At 39.5% G+C, this 16,470-nt stretch overlaps 1 protein-coding gene across 1 annotated transcript in view; it reads right to left on the bottom strand.

The window, feature by feature from the left end:
- Window positions 1-16,470, bottom strand: part of kif6 (kinesin family member 6) — a 77,003-nt gene that overhangs the window by 48,127 nt on the left and 12,406 nt on the right. Inside the window, exons 6-9 of the mRNA XM_042501223.1 lie at window positions 16,147-16,276; window positions 10,329-10,535; window positions 8,658-8,801; window positions 7,255-7,341 (exon numbers count right to left, since the gene is read on the bottom strand). Coding sequence (XP_042357157.1) covers window positions 7,255-7,341; window positions 8,658-8,801; window positions 10,329-10,535; window positions 16,147-16,276 — 568 coding nt within the window. The remainder of the gene's footprint in view (window positions 1-7,254; window positions 7,342-8,657; window positions 8,802-10,328; window positions 10,536-16,146; window positions 16,277-16,470) is intronic.

Here is a 16,470-nt window from a genome sequence, read left to right as displayed (position 1 = left end):
CTGGTTACTGTATATATAAAAGCAAAATATCTCACTGAGTCCAGTTTTAGCTTCTTAAATAAGTACTTAGATCGCAATCTTTGTTAAAACAAAACAGTTACAGCAAAAATGTCTATGAATGTCAAAAATCATGATCAGATGAAACCGCCTAAAACAGCCTTAAGCATTATCTGCAGACAGCAATATGTTTTCTAATCTGTGCACCACAGGTACTGCATTCTCTGCTGAGCGCAGGTAGGTCCGAGGCAGCCATTTTCATTACACAGAATATATGACAAAAAACATGGTAGAAGAGTCCAACAAAAACAAACATGTCCAGGCCCTGACTTCCTTGACATATAAGCTTAATCTTTGGGGATATGAGTGTCTACAGGTATCAGACATTTGAATTTAATGCCTATTAAGACCTTTTCAATATATGTTTTTTTTTTCTAAAGTTATGACTGATTTCAAACAAACCTTTTTTTAAAATCAGTTGCTGGTCTGCAGTGGTATAATGTAACAAACTAATAACACTTTGTGACAATACTTGCATTTTTGTTACTTTTTTACTACAAATTAAAATCAGAAGGTTCGGCAAATCAGCAGTCCTGGCTTGCAAGTTAGATCACAGGTTAATCACATGAGGTCAAGAGCAAAGAAAGTGCTCTCAAAGCCACATTTAAGTTTTGGTTTCCACTCAGGCCCGGGCTGCATGTTAAATCAGATGCTAAATGCTTGCGACCACATTCCACTCAATAATGAGACCAACTTCATGATGGAAGCAGAAAATGGTGTCCGACATAAGAGAGGGCAAATATTAATTATGAAAATGCTCATCTGTGACAGTTAACTGCACAGTAACTGCTCCACTGCAGTGTGTCTAGAAAGTCAACAGTTATTTTAAATCCTTAAAGTTGTGATGAGCTGTTTTTCATTCAAGTGTAATGTATGATTAATTTTTAAGGTGGCGTACTTTAAAGAACCGCATGATTTTAATTAACATAATTTACTTTTACTTTACATACTTAATAAAAAACTTTTGATACTTAAGTACAGTAAATATTAGATTCTTTCTTTTCTAGACTTTCACTCAAGTAATATTCTAACAGGTGACTTTAACTTTAACCAAAGTCATTTTCTGGTGAGATATCTCTACCTTTTCTCAAGTATGGCTTTCAGTAGTTTATATGTAACCATACAGGGGAAGGTTTTACAGTATGTAGCAATATGGCTATTAGAGTTAGTTAAATTAATGTTTGCCAACAGGTAAGTGCAATTATAATGTAAAGTACTAAGTTCAGGTTAAAGATTTACAATACTAAAAGATGTGGGCTTTCACACAGAAGAAATTGACAGTTGTTGACGAAAAGAAATTAAAAGATGGATGAATAAAATTACATAAAATATTGATGGCAATAAAGACCTAATAAATTAAGATTTAAGTATTTTCACGACTTTTAAGGCTATATATTTATATATTTTAAGGCATTTTAAAATGTTATTATGGACTTGCAGACACCCTGTAAATGTGTGGTTCTCTCTTTTTCCTTGTTGAAAGGGTCCATGCCCACAGAGGTCAGTCTGAGTGGCTTTGTATCAGTCTCGGCAGGGATTAGCAGGCGTCTGGCTACCTAGCTCCTAAAGGATTAGCGGGTTCAGATCATAAATGAAGTGGCACTATATGAAGTAGCCAGAAAGTATTTAATCTAACAAGGATAGCTCTTCTGATGGGACAAAACCATTTAAATTAGCAGAGCAATGAGATGTGTAGGCTACAGTTTGGATTAACTCCAATTATTACTCAACTGTGCATCTGTAGGATTTATTAAAACAAGAGCTGCCAGGCTATTTACATAAATGCTATTTGTTTGAAAATTGAACAGCTGTTGAATGAAACAAAGGCAATACTTGCTGATGGTAATGCCATGGCTTTTAAACCTCTGAAAGCAAGCAGGAGTTCTCCACATAACTAACAGTGGTTTCACATGTAAGTCTGTGTCGTTCATGCTGCAGACCTGTTAAATGGGATTAAATCTCCTGTCACACACCAGGAGCAAAAGGTTAGAGGTGAGCCAACTTGACTTGTGCCCTTATTTTGATGCTGAGCGGTTACTAGCAGTGTGCCATATCTTGGAAGTTGAGGTGCTATGATTAAATGTGAAAGGGGGGCCACATACATAACAGACAGACCATACTGACTGACGGACTGATGAAACCTACAGCTCCATTTCTTTGCTGCTAAATTTACAACATATTACTGTCCGCTTATTCATTTACCAAAATCCCTTGAAAAAGAGGAGTCAGTCCAGTCTACACTACATCTAAACAGAGACGTGTAATTACATGTTAATGGCAGGGAAAATAGGCCAACACCAAAATCAATGGATGGTGTAGTTATTGGGAGGAAGCCAGACCAGTTGTAATAAGAATTCTGCGCACATCGCACCACAAAACAACACACCAAACCACCTAAAAAAACAAATGGCGATTGTTCTTTTTCTCACATGACATCCTTCATTCTTCAGTATAAATCCCACTTAACTATCACCACTGAATCTGACCACACCACAAAATACTAAAGCAGACTGAAAGGCTGGAACCATCTCAGCGGCTAAGAGCAAATACAACAGAAAGTGGCGACTGTGTGCCAGACTCACACTGTGACACTCCTGAGAGAAACTTGCGAGGGAGCTTGGAAGTTCAGTGAAAACTAAATCAAGGTCAAAGGTCAGCAATTTAGCAAATAACCGCTACTTCTAGCTCTTCTAACTGGAAAGTCAAAAGCAGTCATACAGTCAGACATTGTCAATTTAAGACGCTCTTGAGAAGAAACAGACCTGCGGGGTGGTTTTGGGCAGGTGCCACAGAGCTAAACGAAAAATTTCACCCCAAATCCACCCCGTATCATATTTTTTAACATCATAGCTGACCATCCTTCACCAGAGCCGCTCCCTGTATCTCTTTTTTGGAGCTCATGGTCTGATGTAATTCTCCCAGCTGCATCCTGAAGAACTGACCGCCAGTTGTTGGTCAGCGGAATCGTGCAGTCTATTTCAGAGCGTCGAGCCCACAGTGGTACCACAGCACCACGGCAGGCTTCCATACACTCTGAATAAAAACTGACTCAGGCCATGTGACTGGTGATGCCCACATATCCTATGGAAACCCGAGTCAGTGCAGTAATGCAAGTTGTTATGGTGTTGGAAAAAGCTACCCTCTGTGTATGTCTGTGTTACTTTATATGAGCTTACAAACATGCTACATAATTAAGTTTGAAACATTAAACTGACTTGTACAGACAGCCCGTAGTTTAAATTATACATCTTCTTCTTGAATATATACTATCCATCCTGTTCAGAAAACCACCCACAATAAACTGCAGCATAACCACAGGTTACACCTCAAATGCATATGTCTCATATAGTACGCCACTCGCAAACATGCTGCTATTACGGGGCCTCTTTTTAGGAGGAAGAGGAGTCATAGTTTCCCACTTCACCCCCACATGGGCAAGGTCTTTTATCCGCCAAAACAAAATAATAACACATGGGCTGTGTTCCATGCGTGGCACCATACAGGCATTTTCGTCTAAGGCATGGAGCACTGCACTGAATCATACCATTACACTTTCAAATTCTCTTGTGTTGTAACGAAAGCCAGGCTCTTCGTTCAGATAGATGAGGGACCTGGTGAGAGCAACCACCCGTAGGAATTTTCACACCCGCTTACCAAACATGTCTCTCTGGAGGGCTATAAGCAGGATTCTGTTTGACTCACAGGTATGCGCTAATCAGAGCTGTCTTCTCAAGCAAGATGTTGTGTGTGTCTTTGAGTGAAGGGAGAGTCAAGGTTCAGCAGGGTCACCCAGCCTCCTATTACCCTCAGCTTAGCTGCTTAACAAGACCTTAAAGGTCCTACATTGTAAAAAATCTAATTATTAACGATATTACATGTCGTTTTTATTATAAATCAGGTAAAGGAGCGACATAAATATTATGAAACTATCAACACACTCAATCTTCAGAGAAATTCACACAGTCTGCATTTAGTAACTGTTTTGATGTCACAAGTATACTATATAGACAATTTCAAACTTGACAAGATAAACAATTGAAATTGGTCCCTTTGAATAGTTTCTTTGCGTATGACATCATACATTGGTGCACTGTTCAGATGGAGGGCAGGTAACCGGAGGTAAAAACTACCATCATTATACAAATGCTTTTGGTGTGCGCTTTTTACAGCTGTTTCAATCAATCAAATTGGGAAAATGGAAGGGTCCCTTTAAGGCCTTAAAATAGTAAGGTGTAGAGAAATGTTAAAAAAAAAAAAAAAAGGACAACAATTCTCACTAAGACAAAGCGACAGATTTGGATCAGCATGCTCCATCTTCAGTTAGGGGTGCGCAGTCGCCTAATGTTTAATATTAATGTGAAAACATTGTGTTTAACTGCGAGTTTGATGCAATTATAATGTGCTGTGACAACTTCGCCATGTTTTTAACATAGATGGTATGAATTATGGACGTAGCTACCGTGAAGTCACCCAGGGGTTCGTGGACTGCTGCTTTAAAGCCTCTAGTTCAACATTTCGGCCATGACCATGTTGGCTTTTTGGAGCCAGAAGTGACCATGTTTGGATAAGAGGGTGGAGCTGTGGAGGAGCGAGGGGTAGATCTGACTCATAGATTGTAGCACCGTGGCAGGTGTTTCAGTGACTGTGCACAAAATAGTTACAGTCAACTAGACCCTTGTATGCTTTCGTTGGCTCGCCCTTTGACACTAGTAATATTAGGTGGTCTGGAGGACAAGGTCATTTGCAATGACAATTATGTCCACACCAGGCAAATCAGTCAAAATGTTTTGTATAGACCACATCCAACATGAGTGTTAATTTTCAGGTTCATTCAACCCTTTTCTATCATCATGTTCCTCTATTTCAGATTCAAGTTGAATATGGATATATCACTTCTGGTCTTTTATCCAAATACCGTGTGTGCAATGGTCACGTGACTGCAAACAAGCTTTTTTTCTGTTGGAAGGTGTGTTAATGTGGTGGCTGACAGGGAGAAAACAAGGGAAAAGCTGTATCCCTAGTAACAGAGTAGAAATGAAACGGTCATACCTTATTAAAAGGTATAAAGTGCTGATACATTGGCATTACAGTCATTTATTGGCTGCACTGATGGTGGAGAGATGCTGAGAGTGCAGATGCAAAAGACCCAGAAACACTGACCAATAGGAGCAGACTGGGCTTCTTGAATAAAAAAAAAAAAAACTCTGTTTTTTCTAGTTTCTTGCTCTAGTAGAAGCCCGAAATAAAAGTATGAACCTGAAAAAGAGGATAACTTGGGACTTAAACCTTTTTGTACCTTTAAGACTTACAGAAAGATGTTTGGTTGCAATTCAGCTTAACTCAAACCAAGCACCCCTGCACACAATGCTCAAGTTACCCTGAAGTGCCCACTTTAAATTAAAAAAAAAGATGATGGGGAACATATGGAAGATCCAATAACTGTTGACAATTTCGTCTGACTGCAGACCAGGATCAGGCTGGTCTTAAAGGAGGATTGGGACTGACCTTGGTGCTCTTAGAAGGACAAACAGAGCCAACCTTATATGGTGTAGCCAATGTGGCTGACTTCATAATGATCACAGGTCACTTTCAACACCTCATTTATTCCCTGTCCATGAGAGACCTGTTAAATGTTTTGTCTGGTCTGGCTGATTTCCTGCTGTTCAAGCTTTGCATTTTGTAACCTGCAGGCTACAGTATAAGACCATTAAGGCTGCATGTGATCAGAGCGATGTTCCAAACACTGACTGCAAGACTGTGACAAGCAAACTCCAGGTTTCAAATCAATTACCATGAGCAGCATGTCCAATAGACTAGACAGTGTGCATTCAGATGGGGGCAAGCCAAAAATGGGAGTCTGAGTGTCACCCCAAACCACAATAAATGACATCATGCTAATCTAAAAACTGCACCGCAGGCTTAATGTTTTTTTTCTTTTCTTTTTTTTTCTCAGTTAACCAGGGAGAGAGATAGAGAGAGAGACAGAGAGACGGGAGCAACGAACGAAAATGAGAAACACACTAAAGAGCCATAAACGGAGACAAGAAGTTTGCCCGCGGAGTTTGGGTTTGCCTGGAGCTGTAACTGTGCCGGACCCAATTGGGAGCTGCCAGACACTGTCACAATTACTGGGCTGGCCGCAGACTCTCTTAAAAATACCTCTGCAGGGTTTGCAAGTGGCCAGCCAAGTCCTCACCAGCAGTAATACAGTAGCAGTTGATCCTCGGGCAGATCAGGGTGGGAGGGGAGGAAGCGGATATGGCTGTGATGACTTACTACTGTATATCTCCCCGAGGAGCCTTCACAACAACTGCCAGGTCTGCTTCCTGGCACACTAGGGAAGGTGTGACAAGTATTGTCTATGGGGAAAGTAAAGGAAGGAAACATTGCCTAACTGCTCAGCCAGTCTCATTTGATTTCCTATCATTATAAAACAATATACAGTATAACAAAAGGCAGATATGGGTGCATGTGTAAGGTCTATGTTCAAAAATGTTGAATGGCCTCTGTAACCACATAGTAGTCACAATCCAAGGACTTTCTCGGCTCTCCATCTCCTATTATGGCCGCCTCTGTAACTCATTAAAGTAAAAAATATGTATTCATAACATATAGCTACGAAATAAAACTACTCTAAGCAAACAGACTGCCCATTCTCATTTTAAAAATGTAACTCTATGTGCTCAGATCTACAATGTCTGGGTGTGCAATTTGTGCTTCCTTGCATGAATGTGTGTAAAGACGTATATACACACCAGTCTCCAGCTGGATGCTTTCTCAAGAGGCTGTAAGGTACTGGGATAAAATATGCCATAACAGAATTAGAGGCATGTAAACAAGGCAGAGAAAGAATGCAAACAGAATCTGTGAGAGTCTAAATAATACAAGACGGACAGGCGTCCACGTGTTGAAGGCGGAAAACTGCTTCTTTGAGGATGACTGTGTGACGCTGGAAAAACTAATTTGGTGCTGGAAACCTAAAGAGGGCATTTGAGCACACGGTGGGTTACATTCAGTTACATTTAGAGGCTGGATCCTCCCTGCATTCACTGATCAATTTAAGGTCTGGAAGCTATGAGGAGGGTCTGGCCGTAATGAAACAGCACATTAAGTCATGCTTCTGTGGTGTGATTGTGTGGCAAAGGGATGGTATTTGTAGTGACTGGTGAAGTGCGGGCGGGTGTCTGGCTGTCTCACCAGGGCAGGATCCAGTTCTTCATTCAATATCGCTTCGTTCTTGATGAGAGCCACGTGCTGAGCAAAGCGACACGTAGAGATGGACTCCTGCAAGACACCGATTAAATGAAGATGTTTTAATGTTTTTATTTTGGCCTGAGGGATGACTGTCACTCCTAATAACTCATTAATTGAGTATTTATGCGTCACACACATCTTCCTCTCAGCAGCACAGAAGATATATACAATCAGGACAGTTCAAAGTTAGTCGACAATTTAGAAACTAATCAAATGTCTTCCCTTCTGTTCCTCAGATATGAAGTTAAATCAAGGCTAGAATAGTATTTTTGCAAAACATTATGATGTCATGGTGAAGATGACCTTTGACCTTTTGGATAAGAAATGACATTACTCTATCATTCTCTCTTATTAAGACATTTGTGGTAATTACATTTGAATTCTTGAGTTGTAGCAAAAAACATGTTTTGTTAGGTAACAGTGACCTCTGACCACCAAGTCCGACCAGTTCGTCCAAGTGGACATTTGTGCCAAATTTGAGAAAACCCCCTCAAGGTGTTCTTGAGATATCGTGTCCATGAAAATTAGATGAATGAAAGGTCACAGTGACCTCGACCTTTGACCATGAAATTCTAATCAATTTATTTCTGACTCCAAGTGGACATTCGTGATAAATTTTGTAGAAATCCCTTCAAGACTGAGAGGGGTGCAAAGTCACAGTGACCTTTGACCTTTACCCTAGCACAACCAAAATCCAATAAGTTCTTTGTTAAAATTACATGGACTATTGTGCCAAGTTTGAGAATATTCCCTCAAGGCGTTCTTGAGATATCATGTTCACGAGAAAAGGATGGACAGATGGACAACTTGCAAAGATAATGGCTCCAGCCATGGTGATCGCCGAAGCATAATAAGACAAAAATGTAAATACGCAGCTTTTCATTAATTTCTATCAAGTAGAATATACTGTTCAAAAGTGCTAGTATTTTATGTCCTTAAAATGTTAAAAGAAAAAAAGAAAACCCGCTTACTATGGTTGACTCAAGTACGATCAACCTTCCTATGATGTTTAAACCATGATTTTAGACAGACAGAACATATATATATATATATATATATATATATATATATATATACACACATATACATATATATATATACACATATACATATATATATATATATATACACACACACACACACAATATATATATATATATATATATATATATATTATATATATATATATGTATATATATATATATGTATATACATTTTTACAGAGCTAACTAGATTTTAAGAGTTGCTTTATTTCACTTGAAAACCTTGTTTCTCCTCTCCTTTTTGTGCAATCTACTGGCATATTCTTTCTGAACATGGCTTTGCAGTGAGTAGTCCATCCTTACATCAAGATTCCTCTTGTCCACTGCCAAAGTGGCAATCATGGTCGTCATGCAGTTGCCTCCGAGGCTGTCCCTCAGCACAGAAGTCAACATGGAGTTCCTGTAGGGAATATGGGAGCGGTTCTTCTCTGAAAGAGCTATGATCACCTGAAGAGAGCAGTAAAAAGGGCTGGCATGTTAATCAAGACAGAGATGGAGGTAGGAAATTAAACTGATAGTCACATAATATCTACAAGAAATTGTCATTAGTCTCTCCAACAGTGTGGGCCATTACTGTTCATATAGTTACTGCAAGATGGCTAATAATCAAAGTCTATCTATCTATCTATCTGAAATGACAGAAATGAATTATGATGAAACTGAACAAATGAAGTAGCCAAAATGTATTTCATTAATGACATCAAACATATTCTAAATATAATTTGTACAATTGTTCAGTCTCCCGTGAGATGCAAATTTGCATGCACAATCATATATCAGGACACATCTCCAAAACTTTTGGAATGTTGCTGCTCCATAATCACCACTTTCCTATGAAGTTCCTATGTAGGTTACCCCAGAGGATTACTGGTACCCATGAATGTGGATTGTGATATGGAGTAATCCTATTTCTACAATAGGCTATGTTTTTCTCTATATTAAATTCAAATTCAAATTATTAAATAAATGAATAAAAACATAACATAAAAATAAAAGTGAGTATTAAATAACTGATAAAATGTGACATAAATTGATATTTCAGATTTATTTTTAAAATGTCTTTTTTTATTTACCCTTGTAATAATTCCCCTTTTAATTTCGATTTCCCTTGCATTTATTTAGGGTGCCTGCAATACAAAGTGCAGGCACATTATATATTATTCATCGCCTTTATTCTTATTAGAGAGGATGCTTTCAGCACTACTACTACTTCTATAACTACTACTATTACTGCTACTACTAGTAGTTGTATTGTTGAATTACTTCTACTACTACTTCTAATTACTTCTACTACTGCTACTGCTTCTGCTACCATTACTACTCTATTTAGTAATAGAAGTACTGCTACTTCTTCTACTTCCACTGCCTCAGCTATAGTTATTACTACTACTACTGCTATTGCTACTAATACTAGAATGACTACCACTTCTGCATACTCTCAGCTGCAGAAAACATTCAAATGACAAAATGTTATGGAAGACAATTAAAGGACAATTATGAATCTCATTTTCTACCCCTATATATTATGCTTCAACGTATTAAACATGGAAGAAAGCTGTCAGAGGGCCCTCAGCCGAGCCAACCTCCCACCCTCCCTCTGTAAAGCGAAGAAATAAAGCAATGTCTATTTGTATGGGCAATGATAAATGTAACATTATTTTTGGTATAATTAAGGGCAAATCAATTTATTGGTCGAGTCATTTATTTCTTTCTGATTTTGCCGTCTTCAGTCCTCCATAGATTTTGAGATGCATTCTGCCCAGGTGCAAAATAATTTGTGTGTACGCCTAATGTTAAGGATATACTAAATAAGCTCTTTCTTGGCCTATGCTACAACTTTACATCAAGTTTCATGAAAATTGGGCTAGCATTTTCTCCTTAATCCTGCTAACAAGCCCACAAACCAACAAACAGAACACAAATTATAACCTCCTTCATGGAGGTCATAAATAAATATGTACCAGAAATGCCTACCTGCTCCAAGTAGTGGAGAGAGAGGTTGATGTACTTGGCCTCAGTTAGCAGCTGCCCATTCAGGCCAGTCTTGCTAACTCGATCCGATCCAGCCAAGTCCACCAGGTGGAGCTTGGAGCGCCGCAGGGTGGCCGAGCCCGGCTCACGCCTGCACAGATGCACAGTGAAAATGCAGTGGGAACGTGTGGATGCCTGGTTCATTGGAGTCTGCAGATACGAGAAAAAAGGAGTGGTGACAGAAAGTTCTGAAAATGCTATGATATATTTAGGTCTGTGTGAGAGTACTCTGAATCCTCCACAAATTAGTACACATGGTGGACACAAAAAAGAAGAAAAAGGGAATTTCTCCATCTGCAGTGTTTTCTACTTTGAAATGACAACAAAAAACATGTTTCCTTTGATTCTTATTTTTTCTCACTCCCGCTGGTTTGAAGATCAAAGCTGCACCATGTGTAACCGATGAGCAGTAAACACATGGTGGCAGCTTCACAAAAGCTGAGGTTGATTTTCAAATGGTCACTGGAACAGCAGATGTCAGGTTGAGACCAGGAGGAGATAGAAATAGAGTATGAGTCACTTAACACAAACAAGCTTTATTAACTGGGAGAGGATGGGTTACTCATGGGGTCCTCGTGTGAGAATAAACACAGGAAGTGGACACTGACTGACTTTGTGCTGATCACAGACTTCTTTCTCATTGCTTGTTTGTGCCATACCACATAGGGAGCCTGGACACATAACGGTGCTTTAAATTAACAGATATGGACATGACTTATTTTTCCTCTCTGCTTGAAAACATTGTCTTAGACATACCAGGTCACTCATTCTAAAAAGGTGCGCTGACCCCGACTTGTTGTTGGCGTAAATGTGCCAACACCTGCTTGTTAGGGTCATGACAGCTCACCAAAGATCTGTCACTAACTTAACCCACCGCTGTCATGTCATTCCTCAGCCCAAATTCCCTTCACTCCGCACACGTCCATGTTTGCTCCTCAGGGAATCCCTCAAAGTAATATGAAACAGCCCATAGATGTTGACAAGGGATCACATAACTAATAGGATTGAATAAAGGGTCAAAGGTAAGGATAGTGTGTCCATGTTGAAGAATCTGTTTTACAGTCCTACCACGGGCAGCTATTTTCCACTCCATCCAACACCAACCACATGCTGTTCAAACCTTGATAAGTGTACTCTACAGTATGTTTGTCAAAGTCCACACAGCCAGCAGGCATTCTTAGACTCTCCTTCTCAGTACTTGCTATCCCAATCATTTTCTACATACAGAGTTTCCTCTTTATTCATGTGGTGCAATATCAGCTTGCAGCAAAAAAGCTGACACAAAACACGATGTAAATATTTTTGCCAACTTGAACATTAATCTGCTCAAATGTCTAGAATTTTAACAATTTAACAATATACAGTCTTGTGCCATCCTTAAGGGTGCTTATAAATGAGTTCACATCTGTTCATTTTTTGACATGGTGCATACAAATGTGAGATGCTTGCACTTTTCCTGATTATATTGAATCTATCTTACTGAATACTTCTATTCCACTACATTTCAGAGGAAACTATAGTACTTTTTAATCCACTTTTTATTTCAGTTGCGAGTCACTTTGCAGCTTCAGATCATCAATATAAAATAAATAAAATAAAATATGAATAATGAATGAAATATACATTAGTGCAGATTAAGATAACGAATACAGAATATAAAGGATTTAGAATTAGCCCCATATTTGCCAGCTGCAACATTAAAATGATACATACATTAAATTCTCAGTGATTTTTAATCTATTTATCTATTAACTATAACATCCCACTAGCAATTCAGAGTCAACTATTAGCCTAATCTGGAGGGCCTGGTGGCTCAGTAGAAAGAGCGGTGCCCCATGTACAGAGGCTGTGTCCTCACTGCAATGGTCGCGGGTTTGAATCTGGCCTCGGCCATTACAGCATGTCTCCCCCTCTCTCTCTCTCCCCTTTCATGTTTACACTGTCCTGTCAATTAAAGGTAATAAAGGCCAAAACAATTTACAAAAACACCCATTAGACAAACCTGCAAGTCTCTGGACTGTGAGAACAGACCAAAGGATATGGAGAAAACTCATGCTAACACAGGGAGGACACACAAACTCTACAAACAACGACCCAAGCTGCCCTTTTCTCTACAGAGAATGGAAGAACCACAAACAAGTGCCGTATCTAAGATCAACATGGACCAACCTCAAATATCTACAGGGTGTGCTGATCCTTCTGCCTTTGAGTCAACAACAGAGACAGAAAGTGAGAGACAGCTCCAGTTATTTGCTGTGTTCCTGTCAGTGACAGTGATGACCAAGTGTAACATCCTCCAGAACTACAGCCAGGAGGAGTGGATCTCCCACATTAAGAGACTGGTAAACCAGATGATGGAGGGACTCACTATGACTGAAGGCTTCTGCCTGAACATAAAGAGCATCAAGAAAGTGCAAGGCTGTGATGAAAGGCCTACAGAAGTTCTGCAGCAGGCGCCTGCTGAAGTCTGTGACATTATCACAAGATCAAGCTATGGACGCAGTCATTGTCTAGTCTTTGTAAGTCCACATCAAGGACTTATCTTCTTAGCTTCTACACTCCCAATTTGGACTTATCCACTGATTAAAGTTTAAAGATGCTGTTGGACTGTGCTGAATTATGGTAAGGTGACCACCCTATTCATATGTGGGTAGACTAAATAAGAAGCACCTGTCGGTATAACAAAATACAGTTCAAAATACAGTTTAACAGCTCCACTAACTCCTCCAAAAAACAGGGAGTTGAATCAACACCTCTCAAAACAGTTTCAATATAAACTGAACTTTATAACTTTCATGAAGGTAGACTTTAATTGCTGAACTGTAGTGTAAGGCTGCATTTATTTTAGCTACACGTGACCCAGGTGACTGTTAATGCAAACACTACAGTGGATAGTGATAACAGCACTCGTGGATGACAGTTTAAAGTGATTAAATACAGTAGCAGCTGAACATAGATAAGAGCTGACTGTTGGCTCTTATCTCTGAGCGTTACTGTGTTATTACAGTGGCATTCATCTAGACTGAGCACCAAGTGAGAGACAGTTTGTTTAGGTTTTGACATGTGCATGCATTGTGCATGACTATAAATTAATTTTATCACAAGATATTACATAAGTGTTTCTTTAGTCCTAGAAAAACTCTCAGCATGAAAGAAGCATGGGCACATCAAGTACAGGTGTATATTTAAATAGTTACAGATTGTGTGTTCACGTCCACAGAGCAAACAGCGTTAACACAGGGGCATCAAAATATGTCTTAACTGTGAAAACACAGCAGGATAATGCAATTTCATCAGAGTCACTTCCTTTATTCTCCTGTGTTCTCTTTTGACCGCATGTTGATCTTACATGCACCACATGCTGACCACACACAGCGCTGCTGTGGGTCAGCATCAAGGGGCAATCTCAAGCCCTGAAACGCTTTGAGATCGCTGATTCAAAAGATTAAAAGTGAAGTTTCATTTGGACCACCTGCCTCGCACCCTACTCACCCACACAACTTCAGGAGGATGTAGAAAGCGGGGAAAAGATCCAGGACCTGCATCCCCACATGTGAAGGGAAGTAAAACAGGGATGGAAAAAAAATAAAAAGACCAGATGAGAGGAAATGTTTCCTGGTGAGGTTGAAGAAAGGGTGAGGAGTTGAGAAGGTGTATTTTATTTCCTGTCCAATAAAAGTGCAGAGGGGATTGCCAAGTCTCAAAGTGAGTGAGCTCATGGTCTACTGAGTGTGGCTTGAGTGGATGTGTCATCTTTTGTCCGCATGGCTGGGAGCAAGGGGAGAAAGAAAGCGTTAGTGTTAACTTTATTTGAAGTCTATCTGGAGCAAGGACTTCTGGGAAGATTCTGACAATGACAAATTAACTCTGTTGACGGTACTTTGTTTGCTCGGGCTCAAGAGAAACTTTCTTGTGAAAAAGTCCCAGAGAGGGTGAGTTCACAAAAGTGTCTGTGTGGGTGGACTGTAATGTGGGCTCCCTGCTGAACTGTGAAAGCCCTCAATTGCCTCATCAACAAACTAATGTAACATCCAACAATGTGTTTCCACTGAAATATACCCCCAGGTTTTACAGCAGTGGACACTGGGAGTGTGTTCTCAACGTAGATCAAAAACAAATGCAATATTGTTTTGCAATGAGCTTCACTCTTGGAAATAAAGGTTCAAGCTAGAAACATAAATGGTTATTTAGCTTGTCCCTATAGGAGAACCCATTTTAGTTACTTGTAGAGCATTTTAATAAAGTTCTACCTGAGAACCCATTTGTGGGTTCTGCCTAGAACCCAACATAAATGGTTGTACCTAGAACCATCTTTAAAAGGTTCCACTCAGAAACCCTTTTGAGAGGTTCACAGAAAGCCCTGATGGTTCCACCCTGAACCCTCTCTGGCAGTTATATCCAGAACCATTCCACCTTCGAAGGGTTTTATATAGACTGCACCGAGCAAGTTTTACTAGGGGACCTTTTATATTTCAAGGGTTACACCTAGGAACACATAGGAGATCATACCAAGAACCCTTTTATGTCCCACTAATCACAGTTTTAGTTTGACAATTTAGCCTGGGGCCAAAACCATGTACAGGCCTCACTAGGCTCCTACAGGGCCAAGGCTTATATGGTCTAGTGCAACCCACAACAATACTGGTTCGCAATCACATTTTTAGGGGGTGCTCAACCCTAGCTGGATACTTAGTGGCAGAGTGGACAATATCTATGCCCATTAACCAATAAACAGTGTTTGTTCAATATAAATCTGCAATTAACTTTTGCATTACTTGAAATTATGGTAAAGATATCAACTATTGACAAACACAAGTAAAAATAATTGATCAAGGAGATTCATTTAAAAATACCATTTGAGACATGGGCAAACATTGCAACATTTGACAGCATAGATCTCTCTACACCCATGTTTTCAACAATCCCAGAGGAACCTTTTCTTCCAAAAAGGTTTCAATGAAGTTTCCAATGAAGCTTTGTCTTCCATAAAACACTCATAAAACCTTTTCTTCAGAAAAAAAAGGATTCTTTGGAAGAAAAGGGTTCTGGGTAGAAACATTCAGGGAGCAACCTTTTGGAACACATATCTAAGAGTGTAAGTTCATTGGAATACGTGTATTACTTGGTAGACACATTTCTCATGTGACTGTACTGGCTACAAAACCCATTTCCGTGTTCCATAGAAATTCCAATTTGAATCCCTTAACTTTTTCCTTTGGATTGGTTTTGTTTCATGGATGACTCCCAGTCACATTAAAAACTAACTTTGAAATGCTTACCAAAAAAGAAAAGAAAGTCTCTGGCTGAAACCTGATTATCCAGTTCACTTTTACTGTCAGTTATTTACTTACAAACTACCAATGAGGGTAAACAAGGTGAGATCGGCCCTTTGCTCTAAACCTCAGGTTGCAAAGCAAAAGCTGACCCACCGCATGTCTCATCAGCGTGGGGAGTCTGGGTGTCTGAGTGTAGAAAAGAACCACCACAACATAAACAGAAATTACAGAGAGAATGCTTGGTTTTACGGGGAAAAAACGTGGTAAAAGGGACCACAGGGGACCAAAATAATATTTTAGAAGGGTCTTAAGGTAGCCTTTAGAGTGCATATTGTATTTGTGGACAAAAAAAAGAAAAAACATTTATGCCACTTATCCTGGGAGTGGTCATGTCTTTTTGCTTACTGACAATGATTCCAGTACACAGAGGAAGTCAGATCATACATTTCTCTTGGTGGAAAAGCATGTGCCTTCCTCTTTCTTACCTCTGCAATCATACGATTAGTGTCACCCAGGAAGAGCAGATTCAGAGCCTCCTCCTCGTTTGCTGACTGTTGCATTGTCAGGTTCTTGAGATGGATGTTCTGGTCTGGGTCTTCCATGATTGTTACTTTTCTGCAAAACAAAAAATGTTGTTAAAGGAAATTTCAGCATAATAAATGAACTTGAAATTATGGATAAAAAATGACATAGAGAGAAAAAGACAGTTAAACCCAAATAATCCAACACTGAAGCGATTATGAAAAACTAATTATGTCACTTATGTCATCCATTTCCCTCCCATCACCTTGGCTTTACTCGGCTCGAAA

This window comes from Plectropomus leopardus, chromosome 14, assembly GCF_008729295.1.
Source record: "Plectropomus leopardus isolate mb chromosome 14, YSFRI_Pleo_2.0, whole genome shotgun sequence".
Lineage (NCBI taxonomy): Eukaryota > Metazoa > Chordata > Actinopteri > Perciformes > Serranidae > Plectropomus > Plectropomus leopardus.
The sequence above is the reverse complement of the archived record's forward strand: the minus strand, read 5'-3'. Positions and strand labels throughout refer to the sequence as shown.